This window comes from Populus trichocarpa, chromosome 1 (genome assembly GCF_000002775.5).
Source record: "Populus trichocarpa isolate Nisqually-1 chromosome 1, P.trichocarpa_v4.1, whole genome shotgun sequence".
Taxonomy (NCBI): Eukaryota; Viridiplantae; Streptophyta; class Magnoliopsida; order Malpighiales; family Salicaceae; genus Populus; species Populus trichocarpa.
Window position 1 is genome coordinate 26,589,624 of NC_037285.2, and position 13,682 is coordinate 26,603,305.

The 13,682-nt window shown below is 34.5% G+C and overlaps 1 protein-coding gene across 1 annotated transcript; it reads right to left on the reverse strand.

Moving 5' to 3' along the window:
- Nucleotides 1–6,653: 6,653 nt before the first annotated feature.
- Nucleotides 6,654–9,908, reverse strand: LOC7478540 (uncharacterized). Its single transcript, XM_024593204.2, has 3 exons — nucleotides 9,741–9,908; nucleotides 7,844–9,518; nucleotides 6,654–7,355 (listed from the first exon to the last, which is right to left on the reverse strand). The coding sequence occupies exons 2-3, from the start codon at nucleotides 9,379–9,381 to the stop codon at nucleotides 7,106–7,108; spliced, it is 1,788 nt and encodes a 595-aa protein (XP_024448972.1). The 5' UTR covers nucleotides 9,382–9,518; nucleotides 9,741–9,908; the 3' UTR covers nucleotides 6,654–7,105.
- Nucleotides 9,909–13,682: the final 3,774 nt, after the last annotated feature.

Consider the following 13,682-nt stretch of genomic DNA (forward strand, 5'->3'; position numbering starts at 1 on the left):
TAAACACTGAGGCTGTTTGCTATTGTCGTCTTAACGAGTCTATTACAACAGTTTCAAAATATAATTACTGTTCTTTTCAATTTTTGAGATTCAGCGATCGATAACAGTCGGTGTATTAATCTTGCTATTTCACTTCAAAAATATTGTGCCAGAATGCTATTTGCCAAAGAGTGAAAGAGAGATGACGAGGGTATTTGAAACGTGTTTGAAATAGTGTTTTTTAAATTTTAAAATTTTTTTTATTGTATTTGAATCCTTTTAATATATTAATATAAAAAAATTATTTAAATATATTTTTAAAATAAAAATATATTAAAAAATAACTGTTATCCTGTTAAATATCAAGAAGCTGAGATGTTGGACTTCTGGTATCAGTAAGACGCCCAAGCTTTCGTTTTAGCCCATGGGCTGTGACTGCATTGTACTCATCTTACAGCACCTTTTTCTCGGTTTTTCATGTCTTGAAAAGAAAAGCAACAGTTACGTTTTACTCTTTAACTCTTGTTTTTTTTTTTTAATAAAGAATAAAAAATAAAACCCTCTTTCTCCTTCAAAGATTTCAATTTCAAATTTCTATAACTTCTTCTAAATTAGTTCAAATTTGTTATGTATCTACAATAAATTTTTAAAAAATAAAAACAAAATTATTTTAATATATTTTTTTAGCAAAAACCACTTTAAAAAACAACCACCACCATGCTTTCAAACACTCTCTAAATTCATAACAATCAAATCAAAATAAACAAGTCGATACAATTAGTGAACCGATGAATCTCACTAAAATGGTTTCGGTTCTCTAATCTCTAATTAGATCAATCAAATTTAATAATCCAATTGGTTTGAATCGGTTTATAAATAATAGATTGTCTACTAGCTATCAAGCCAGTCTAGTTATCTAATTAGATTGTTTATGCAGTAAAACCCGATGAAACTCAGTTTGAATTGATGAGAATGAATGAGCTGATCTATGGCTGATACGTCTACTGCCATTCAGCATGAATTGATAAGGTTATAAACAACTGAAGATACCCCGAAACAAAAATGTTTTTGGTGGACAGTGATGGAGGTTTTGCAAGGTGGAAAAAAAAACAAGGGAGATGCAAAGTGTGATTCACACGAAACCATAAGATTTTAGATGTAATTTTATTTTTTCATGGTTGAGAGAGATGGAGGAATGAACCGATATGGATGGAGGTGTCTATAGAGCATTTATCAGTAAGCTCACTCTTGCATTAAAAAAAATAATTAAAAGAGGTTGAAAATACACTACACACATATAGACAAAGATTCCTATTTACCATAATAGTAATTACTAGTTAGGTGGCACGTTTTACATCGCGAGGTCACCTTTAACTTTTTTAAAAAATTAGAAGCAGAATCCATGCTTATTTGAGTTTTGTCAAGTTAGGTTCCACGCATATCTAAATCCTGCTGCGATCAGAACTCAATGCTATTTTAGGTCCTGCCCGACCTAGCCCAAGTCTAGCCTTGAGTTAGCCTTGGGTCAGGCTGTGCAGGACCAAAGATTATTTGGGTCGTGTATATGGCAAAACCCAAATTTATTTTTGGGTCCTGTAACTAATAATTTGTATGTAATTTTTAAATGAAAGTAAATATAAAATTAAGTGTAATTTAATAAACTTATTATTACAATGCATTTGGTAAAATTACAATAAAATATCCTCTTATAAATTTTACTGGAAATAATAATATTTATAATACAAATCATAATATTTTTAGTATTGATATTATTAATTATTATAAAAATAATATTATTTATAACTCAAAAAAATAATATTTTTGAGATTAATACTATTAATTATACTAAAAAATATATATTAAGAAAAAATATAATAATAATTTTAATTTTAATTATACCAAAAAAATAATATTAAGAGAACAAATAATAATAGTTTTGAGATCAACCCTATGAATTAGAGTAAAAAAATAATAACATTTTTAACGCCAATACTATCAATCATACCAAAAAAATATATATTAAGGAAAAATATAATAACTCTTTTAATATTAATTATTCTAAAAAATTAATATCAACAAAACAAAGAATAATATTTTTACTATTAATACTCTAAAAATTAATTATACTAAAAAATATATATTAAGAAAACTAATAATAATATTTTTAATACCAATACTTACAATTATACTAAAAGTGTAGGCAGCTCAAGCTCCACGTGGCGCTTGGGCTGCACGCAAGAGGAAGCAGAGCAAGCGCCAGGTGACGTTATGCTTCTGGTATGGGGTGGAGCTGCCTAAGCACCACGTGACGCTTGGTTCGCACGCGGCCAGCACCCAATGCTATTTCCGGTCTTGCCCTGCCTGGCCCAAGGCTAGTCTTGGGCCATGCCTGGCATTGCCCAAACCAAAGTGTCACCTAGCGCTTGGACTGCAGTGCAAAGGAAGCAAGTCAAGCGCCACGTGGCGCTTGGGCTGTCCGCCCCCAGGAGGGAACCCAAGCGCCACGTGTCCTAACATAGTTTTTTTTCATGGTAATAGCATTTTTTAAAAAAAAAAATTATTATTGATGATAATAATATTTATACTCTTATAAATTTTAATGAAAATAATAATATTTATAATACAAATAATATTATTTTTAGTAGCAATAACATGAATTATTATAAAAATAATATTATTTATAACACCAAATATAATAATATTTTAGAGACTAATACTATTATTTATACCCAAAAAAATAATATTAAGAGAACAAATAATAATAGTTTTGAGATCACCACTATTAATTAGACTAAAATAATAATAATATTTTTAACACCAATACTATCAATTATGCCAAAAAAATATATATTAAGAAAAAATATAATATCTTTTAATGTTAATTATACTAAAAAAATAATATCTACAAAACAAACAATAATATTTTTACTATTAATACTCTAAAAATTAATTATACTAAAAAAAGAATATTAAGAAAACTAATAATAATATTTTTAATACCAATACTTGTAATTATACTAAAAGTATAGGCAGCCTAAGCACCACGTTGCTCTTGGGTGCACCTAAGAGGAAGCAGAGCAAGCGTCAGGTGGCGCTGTGCTGCTGGCCTGAGATGGAGATGTGCAAGCGCCACGTGGTGCTTGGTGTGCCCACGGCCAGCACCCAATGCTATTTTGGGTCCTGCCCTGCCAGGCCTAAGGCTACTCTTGGGCCATTCCTAACAGTGCCCAAGCCAAAGCGTCACTTGGCGCTTGGACTGCAGCGCAAAGGAAGCATGCCAAGCGCCATGTGGCGCTTGGGTTGTCTGCCCTCATGAGGGAACCCAAATGTCCTGTGTCTCAATATGGTTTTTTTCATACTAATAGCAGTTTTTTAAAATTTATTAATGATGATAATAATATTTACACTCTTATAAATTTTAATGAAAATAATAATATTTATAATACAAATAATAATATTTTTAGTAGCAATAATATTTATTATTATAAAAATAATATTATTTATAATACCAAATATAATAATATTTTAGATATGAATACTATTAATTATACTAAAAAATAATATTATTTTTAATACCAATACTATCAATCATACTAAAAACATATATTAAGAAATAATATAATTTTAATATTAATTATACTAAGAAAATAATACTAACAAAACAAATAATAATATTTTTACCATTAATACTCTAAACATTAATTATACTAAAAAAAAGAATATTTTTAATACAATTATACTAAAAGTATAGGCAGCCCAAGCGCCATGTAGCGCTTGGACTGCACCCAAGAGAAAGGAAATCAAGCGCCACGCGGCTCTTGGGCGGCTTGCTTGTGGGTGTGGCAACCAAAGCGCCACGTGCGCTCTTGGTCTGCCCCAGCGTCCAAGGCTGGGCAGACCAAGCACCAGGTGGCAACGCGCTTGTCGCCCTGGTCTGCCCCCGGCCTCAAGGCCGGGCATACTAAGTGTCGGGGGCAGCAGCCCCAGAGGGCTTGTCTCCAGGCTGGGGCCCCTGCCCCCCAGCCCAACCACACACCTATCAAACTGTGCAGTTCACAATGAAAGCTCTAACAGTCTACAATGAAAGCACTCCCAATGTATCCACAGTGCAACACAATGCAATCCACGGTGAATTCACTCACAATGAACAGTATTCCGCACTACAGTGAAAAACTGATCAGTTTTAGTTATAGTTAATTATTTTCTTTTTACCTTCCAACCAAAAAAAGTTAGCTTACTTTTAAAGGTAAATCAGTTGTTTCAAAAGTTACTAGGTTAATTTGATCTTTTAACCTTGCATTAACATCACCTTTAGAAGTAAAATTTGTTTAAATGTTAAACGAGTTAATTTGGTCTTTTTATATATTTTTTTTAATAATGTAAAGTCTTTCATACCCTTGAAAGAAAGAAAAACTAAAAAACAGGGGTATTTATGTATTTTTTTTTTGTAATTAATAGGTTTTTAGATTCGTTATGGTCTTTTAACATATTTATAAATAGTATAAATACTTCCATACCCTTTGAGGGGGAAAACATAAACCTTACAACCAAAGGGTATTTGCGTATTTTCAAGTTGGCTTTTTTGTAATTAACATATTAGGTTAGTGTGGTTTGATCTTTTAATAATTTAAATATTAATTTTAAAAATGTTGGTCAGCATGTGGACGACGCTCGCGCCTTTCGGACGGGGCGTGCTGCGTCATTCATTATCCAGACACCACCTTTAAAGGCAGGGTTAAAAGCCTCTCACCGTGTTTTTTCTATCAACATCACGCGTGTGGTGGTTGGATCAGTGGTTGTGCTCCGATTAACTTTTTCCTTCTTTCTTTTTCTCTCTCTATTCCCCTTGCCAAAGAATAGATATGTCATTTCATTTGTTTTTTTCATACAATTTGATGCTTATTCTTTTAATTCCTATTTGAATTCTTTTTATTTCTTTTTATCATGATTAATTATTTTTTTCAATTTCATCTCTCGTTGTTTGGTTTGATTTTATTTAAATTTCAAATTTGATTCTCATTCTTTTATTTTTTGTTATTTGTTTTTATCACTTTCTTAGTTGATTTTTTTTTTAATTCCACCCCTCAACATTTTATATCAAGTTATTTTTGCATTACCTTTAATAGTCTTTCTTTTATTTTGGAGGGTTTTTTATTGTTTTTTTTTCAATTTCATCCCCTGGTATTTTATTAATTTAAAATTTTATTTTTTTGTTTTAAAGGTTAACATGGGTTGATATTGGTTTTTTTTTAAGGATCTTTTTTTAAAAAAATTGATTTTTTTCAATTTCATCCTTGAACATTTGATTTATTGAGAATTGATTTTTTTGCTTTTTTTTCGCTTTCCTTTCTACGTGTTTGGCGGGTTCACCTGGGTCGACACGAGTTTATCTTCTCATTACTTTATTTTATTTTCCCAATTTCGACCTTGAATATCATATTGTTTTATAATGAAGTTTCATGATTTTATCCAATTAGCTTTCGATGAGGTTACCCCAATATAATTTTATCCAATTAGCTTTCGATGAGATTACCCCAATATCACGATCAAGTCATGAATTTGGCATGTTAACTCAAGTGAACTTAGGTTTTTTATTATTATTTTTTTCGTTGTCAATTTTCTTATCAATTTATTTATTGTAATGGTTTTTTTATTTATATTATTTAAATTAGCTAAATTTATTAAACTCAGTCGAGATAATAATGATACAAGTCTGAGATTTTTTTTAATGCCTGCATTGCCTTGGATTTTTTATATTGAAAAAAATTTGAGCCAGCACGCAGATTCTAGTTGAGATCTAAAATGGAAAAAAAAAATCTGATTTATCATGAAAACATATGAAAGAATGTCTTTTGGGCTCTTCGAATTCAATATTTGAGATTTGAAACGTCGATCCGTTCTCGAGCGGAAATGGTAGATGAGAAGAGATAAGAGTAGTTCATCACTTCACGTGAAAAGCTGACACTTTGTGTTTGGACTATTTCAATCCCAAGGACCCATTATGTACATTGCATTCGGTATGATTGATTTTGAAGTTTGACTATTGCTCTTGTTCAATCAAATTTCCCATTTGATGTGGGCATCGAAGCCTTATTTGGTGAGTCCAGAAGAGCTGTAAATTGCAGAGGTATAACTTCTTCTAGGAATAACAAATTAAAATACAATATTAACAAATAAGCTACGACAAGAACAACATTACAAATTCCCAACAATAATTTAAACAACATTATCTCAACATTTGCATGTGCTTTCATGGATAATTCCTGCTGCACTTACTCAGTTGGGTTGATATGCTTGACGGGATCGATCAACTGAAAGCTTACGTACAGAATAAATATACCGTCATCACCGATGCATAAAAACCATCTGCAGTCACCTTTCTCCTGTTTCTGCACATTCCTGCACGAAACAGAAGTCACCTTTCTCCTGTTTCTGCACATTCCTGCACGAAACAGAAGTCAGTTAAATTATAATAAGCTGCCTGAGCAAGAAGTTCATATAAGTCCTTGATCATCATGCAGATTAATTTTACGGTGATTTTGGATGAGCAAGCACTATAAGTTATAACCAAGAAGTTCATTTAAGAAACTAGACGGCGAGAAGAAATTTCTAGACGGCATCTCATGGCACTGCAGATGAAGAAAAACTGTGGCGTCAACATGGCACGAGGGGAATTGAGAAACTTCTTTATATTGATGATCATCACCTTTATTACAGTATCGAAATTAAAAATGGCATACACTGATTATTGACGATGGAATAATTACACTTTCTTCTACTGTGCAAAACTAAATGCCGGAACCACCCCCTCCTTCAACTGCCCTCGGCTGCTGTTGCCATGTACGAGTGCAAATTGCCGATTAATCCTCCCAAAGGTCACGTGAATCCCATCTTCCAAACACCGCCGGCCCACAACCCACACGCACCGCCGTTCACATTTTCAGAGATTTCCAAACACGTGTCCTCCGAAAGATTCCCTAAAGAAAAAATCTCATTTTCTTTTCTTTCTATTTCTGGCAGATACGGTTGTCAACATTATCACTATGCAACTTTTTATTACGTCAACAAGTGGAAACGAAGGGGATTTTTATCTCTTCGATTGATTTTTTTCCCCTTCTTTAGCCTATTAGACCTCTCGGCCATTATCTGGGGAGCCAAGAGGGAAACACGTGTCCTCCCCACCAGTATTCCAGAGAAAATGAGCATAATTAGCAGCATAATAAGAGTTTGTAGGGTCAGCAGAAATGGCTTCCAAGAAAGTCTCCTCGGCTGCCCACAGGTCCCTTTTCACATGCCATAGAAAGCTTGCATACTTGCTATATGCCTCTCCATCTGGTGGCTCCACCCCTATTGCTCTCTTGAAGTAATCCTCTGCTCTGTTAATTCACACATAAAGAAAAGGGTTAGTTATTAGTCAATCAATTTCTTAACTTGATAGTGTAAAAGGTCTAACTTAACAAAAGATCAAGCTCATAAATATTTATATAAACAGCAAAAATGGCAGTCAACAGACTACGCTCTACGCAAGTTGAAGATGATGTTTGGCATGAAAGGAAACCACACCACACATTACCCTATCAGGATTCAGAAACAAAACCGAACAGGAAAGGTTACAAAACGACAAGTCAAAATCTAAAGCAGCCATACATAGTTATGAAAAACGTTGGCGAATAAACCTAGGAGATATTCTGACTCGGTGCTTGACATGATTGTCTCTCACGACAAACCGAGTGCCCAACTTGTTGAAATTCATCTAACTTGACAGTTTTTTGCTTAATACCTGAACATGGCACCTAGAATCTTGGAAGTAGTTATTATTAACAATAATTAAGAAATAGAAGGCAGAGATAGTGTAGATTTTTACCTGTCGTAATCGTGGGCAACTATGTAGAGGAATTGAGCATAATTGGCAAGGAGGAGAGGATTGTTAGGGTCTTGAGACAATCCAGTTTGATATAGTAAATCTGTTCTAAAATAATCTTCATAATCATCTGCCTCAATCTTCGCACTAATAGGCGAAACAAATCTATGTGTGGTCTCATGATCAAGAGATACATCTCTCAATGAAGACTGCATTTTTGAAGCTTCATCTACAATTGAATTCCATAGACTCAACTCCTCTGCTCCACTCACTTGCTCTGATACCGACTCTGCCTCTCTTGATGTCCCTAAAGATGACAGCTGAGAAGCCCCATCAGGGACTATTGTTCTAAATTGGCTCGACTGGTCGAACCATCCATCGCCTTCAGTGCCACTGGCGACTGGCCGGACCTTTCCACCACCGCCATTATTGCCCCCAATTGAAGTTGTTTTACCACTTGAAGATGGTACCGAAAACGTCTTCACTGATGAAGAATAAAACTTCTGATTCTTCTGGTCTAGATTTTCAACAACAGATACACTTTCTGTTGTAGCTGCGTAAGACCCTGTATTCGGTGGAGCTGCAATTGCAGTGTTATTGGCCATGGAATGTACAGTAAAGTTTGCAAGGAGAATCATCACATACACCATAAGAGTAGGTGTATGCGAAAACACCTGCTGAAACAACCAAACGAAAGAAGCATGCATTTCTTGCTGTACACGAGCAAGAATCCCTTGTAAATCTTCAGTGAATAGAAACTCTCTCATTTGCAAACTATGACTATGAAGTTCTCGAATTATGAACACCATAGAAGAAAACGCCGCCTTCACTGAACAATAAGCAGATTCCCCTGCTTCTCTAAACCCTTCTTGCCATTGCATCTTTCTCTTTATCATTCGAAGCGAAAGCGGTATATCAACACTATTCGCCTTCCGTTCGATACTTGCTGGAATTATATCATCCCTCCCTGACCAATCCGGTGGCTCTTGCCGGATTTCTGGCCATTGAGGCTTCACTGACGAATCCAAAGGAAACTGCCTTTTATCCTGCACTAAATTTGAAGAATCATCACTGCTACAGTTATTATAAATGCCCCCGTCATTATTACTGCCAAGGTTGTCTCCAGAATCAGAAAGAATCTCTGATTCCGAATCCACTGCGTCACCGCTATCGTCATCATCGTCAGAAAGCCGGAATCTGCGAGCCAAATCTTGTATTTTCTTGGAAAATTCTTCGTCAGAAAAGGCATCCAAGCTAGCACTGCTAGCTCTTATTGTAGTCTGACCTCTTGGTTTCTGAGACTCGCAAGAACGAGCCCTCTGTAACTTTGTTGTGAATGGACTTCCAAACAGAGCCCGTCGGCCTAGTCTCTGTACGTATCTACATACGAGCATTCCACCTCCAGCTCCATCGAAACCACGCTGTCGTTTTGAAGATGGAGATGCAATTGCGGAGGCTAGTGCTTGAGAGGAAGATGGTGAATGATGAATAATTGGCTGCGGCCATTGAAAACAGGTCGTCGTAGCAACTTTCACTCCCATTTTATTTTTCTTTCTTTGTCAGAGAAAGGTTAAAAAGAAGCATAGAAAAATAGAAGAAATCCAATCCCCGTGGATCTTCTGCTACAGCAGCTGGTTAAAGTCTGCTTTCTTTCTCCCTCTTTTTAATTCACTCGAACCTGGAAATAAACAAGGAGGACAAAATAAATCAGTCAAAATGGAAAAAAAAAAATACATATAAAAGTGTGAATCCCGGCAACCAATCATTACTTTCCATGTAAACCGGATCGGAAAACGGAAATTCAAAAAAGCTGTCAAACGGCACGAAAAGCAACGACAAAATGGAAGTGAGATCCAAGAAACGATGGCAAGTTCAAGAGAGATATTTTGCAAGAACTTACGATGGATTTGATGAACAGAATCTCTATTGGAAACCCTGAGATGAAATCCGGGGAGAAGCTGAAACGGGAAGTACGAACCGTAACATCACTTGTCAGGAAGAAGGAAAGGAGAGGCCATCCTTTCTCTTATATATAACTGACGCCCACACTTCGCTCTCTCTTTTTATTAAAAAAAATAAAAAATCTCCGAGACTGTAGCCGGTTCTGTATGAGCCGGTTATAAGAGTAAAAACCGAATCACAACTCCGCGTAAATAACAGGGAATGTGGGTAGCCAGTCGGATTATTAATTAAGTGGGTCTGGTTTCATTTATGGTTTGTGACTTTTAACTGGATCCGGGTCAGCTGCCACCATGCAAGGTAAGAACCAGGACGAGGAACCTGATTTTCGAGTCCTAAACGGCTCGTTTCACGGGCGATTTGGATCTCATCTTCGCCGTTCTTAAATTGCGCCGCATGCTCACACCGACTTTTCCTGGTTTTAAAATCGTGGGTTCATCGACTACAGGATAATATTTAATATTATAGTAGTAATTATATTTTAAAATATTTTTTATTTAAAAATATATAAAAAATAAATTTTAATCTTTTAATATCGTTAGATCAAACAAACAATTTAAAAACACTAAACAATTTAAAGTTTTTAAAAACACAGCCAGTAAGTAATAACAAACAGCCTCTTTGACTTGCTTTATTGACACGTGTCAGTGTTGCTATTTTTTTTCCCCTTCAAATGTAGTGGTCACCGAAAAAGCTAATAAAGCAAAATTAACTTGTCAGGAAAATCAATGGTGATGTAGACTAAAGAGAGCCTGACAGGAATCTGTACAGACGAGGGGTACCGAGTGAGGTAATTTTCCACAGTAGTCCTACGCGAAGGGACGGAACTGGCTTCGAAAAGGAAAAGTCACCCTTTTAGTAGTCTATTTAAGGATTGTCAAAAACAACCCTGTGCTGGCCTTTTCAGTTTTCTTTTGGCCCGTCCTAAATAATAATTTGGGATTCTTCTTTTAAGTTTTATATCAGTTTTATTTAACAATTTTAAATTTTCCAGTCAAGAATTTTCATGCATTTTAAAGATATTTCATCTATATTTTCATTTAAATTATTAATTTTATATAAAAAAATAATGTTATTTTATATATAAAAAAAGTCATGGTTTTCATTAGATGATTTTCACATAAATTTTAATTGAAAAATCAAAATAATTTAGATGTAAAACTAATGTTATCTTAATAATTATATTTGATATTTGCCCTTTCATTTTTGTTTTTGAAAAAATTACCTTTGTTATTCTATAGTTTAGTCCAAATTTTATTTGTTTACCGATTTTTGAAAAATTATATATCACAACCCGAATTTTTATATGCACATGTATTAGTTTACATCATAAATCATATTTAATGTATTTTACACTCATCGAGAATGTAAATTGATTTTTTTTTTAAATCAGTAAGTAAATGTGATTTTGACCAAATTATATAAAGATAGATGTAATTTTACCTGTTTGTTTTTTAACTTTGTGCATTTTAAGTCGCTTTTTCATGCAATTGTTTGTAACATATAACTTGAATTTTCTTTTTCTAAAAAAAAAACAAACAAACAGGATAAAAGAAAGAAACTTGATTTTAGGTGGTAGTTCTAAGCATCTTAAGTACAGACAACTTACCTTCAAATTTGCATACTAGTAACTAAGATATATTCAAATTTGTAATTGATATAAGATTAAAAAAATCTGACGTGGATACTAGTATTAAAATTAATTATGTTTAAATTAGAATAAGAAAAGTAATTAAATGTTGAATCACTTTAAAGTAAAAAATATTTTGTTATTGTTAAGGATGAGTCATTTGCCCTTAAAGCTTTTTAGTTCATCGCTTGTACAACTATGATGTTTGCAATGTGTAACAGTGTTAAACGTGCACGAGGTGCACACTTCGGCAGGCTGTCCAAAACAGTGCCTAAGGGTGCTGGTCGCCATGCCAACAGAGGGAGAAATCGACAGCGCAGATTTATGATGTTGTAGGTTCGTCAAAGAAAAATCAGCAGCGCAGATTGTTGACGAACATGGGCTTGACGATGGAATGTCCACGCCATGCAGGAAAACTCGCCAGGGGCATAGGCTGACGAGAACAGGGGTTGTCGAGGAATTCGACAGCGCAGGAATTGGCAGCCTGCACGCAGATGCGAATTCGACAGCGCGCAGCAGCTTGTGCAAGTCAGGGGCTCGACTTGGCACGATCTAAAACTTGGACGAAGGATTGTCCAAGGCATACGAGTGACTCAATAGCTGACGCAGCAAGAGCTGACAGATGGGGCTGCTAGGTGGGCATGCAGAACGTGGGTTAGTGGCTGTTATGGGCATCCAAGATCATGGGATCATGGGAGATGTGCTGGAGAACGTGGGGGCATGGTTGGAAGTGCTCTCAACCCACTAAGATCATGGGAGATCATGGGGGGAAAACTACCCATTACTTGGTAGATAATGGGGCCACTATGTTCATGGGTAAACATGGGTGAGATAGTGTGTCACTACTTCCTAGAATGTAGGAATGGAAGTTGTGCCTTGTAAATGCTTGTCTATAAATAGTGGTTGCAGCTCTTGGTTATGTATGCATATAGAGCACGAGATTAGAGAGATTAGCTTGGTGTAGCATGCAATCTTTGTGCATAGAACATATATGGAATTGTATATAATTTCCTTTGTTTACGAGATCAATAAAGGCTGGAAAAGAGTTTCTATAAAGCTTGTTGTGCACTTTGATTATCTGATTCTTCTTGTGTATTCCGCTTGTCTTCTAACTTGGAAAAGTGGGGAAACCTCTCGGTTGAGGGAAACACTTAGTTACTAGGCAAACACGAGTGGGATTGGCGAGGGAAGGCTGAGTCTAGCGAGGGACTAGGCTGCCGTACGGGTTTATTCGCGGAGCGAAAAATTACCCTGTGACACAACGTGTCTTTAATGGTTCCACAAGTACCACCTTGGTTTAGATGCACTTTTAAATAAAGTATTTGAAATAAAGATTATATAACTAAAATATCTCTCAACAAGATGAATTTAAGCTTTATATTTGGGATAAAAATCAAAGTATAAAAAAAAATACTAAAAATGAGGCGAGGAAAAGTGTGTAAATTCTAAAAAAAATCAAGTTTGAAACTCTTCCTTCACCTCCTTTTTTTTTAGTAAATCTTGGAAGTTAAGAGGTTAAAGAATTAATAAGAAATAATTCTCACCATTATCAACCTTTAACTATCCACCATAAATAAACAATTAATCCATAAAAAACAAAGGTTATTTGAGTAAAAAAATCAAGGTTTTTCTTAGATTAATTTTATCATTCACCCATAATTTATTTAATTAAAATAAACTTCCAACAATCTCTCGCGTGAATGGAAATTATGTCACCAATTTAAAAAGGACTTAAAGATTTGTTGAGAGATATTAATTTAGTAGATTACTACATCAAAATAAATAGCTTTTGGCTTTGAACTTTTCTTTGTGAAAAACTAATAAATTTACTCCGCTAAATAGTGAACGTGATGTCTTGAACTATTCAACATTTTATGTAAACCAAGATAATAGTACCTGCATAGTTCTCTACCTGGAGATTTTTTTTGTTCTCATTGTTGTGTTCATTCTAGGTCTGAGCAACTCTTGGATTCATGAGTGCTTTAGATAATTTAGCGTTTTTATCAAAGAAATCGTCATATTTCTCATTCATATAGGTGATCTTTAATTAAGAGTTTTTTTGTTATATTCCACTTGGTATATCGAGATATAAAAATAATTAAGAAGTGAGATTTAATCAATTATTATTATTTCACATACGAATTGTATCGTATACAAAAGTACTATGGCGTGAATAATATTTTCACTAAGTAAGTTCTCATAAAATATTGGAGAGGTCACGAACGGTCCCGTTTACAACTCAATCTTCTTAAA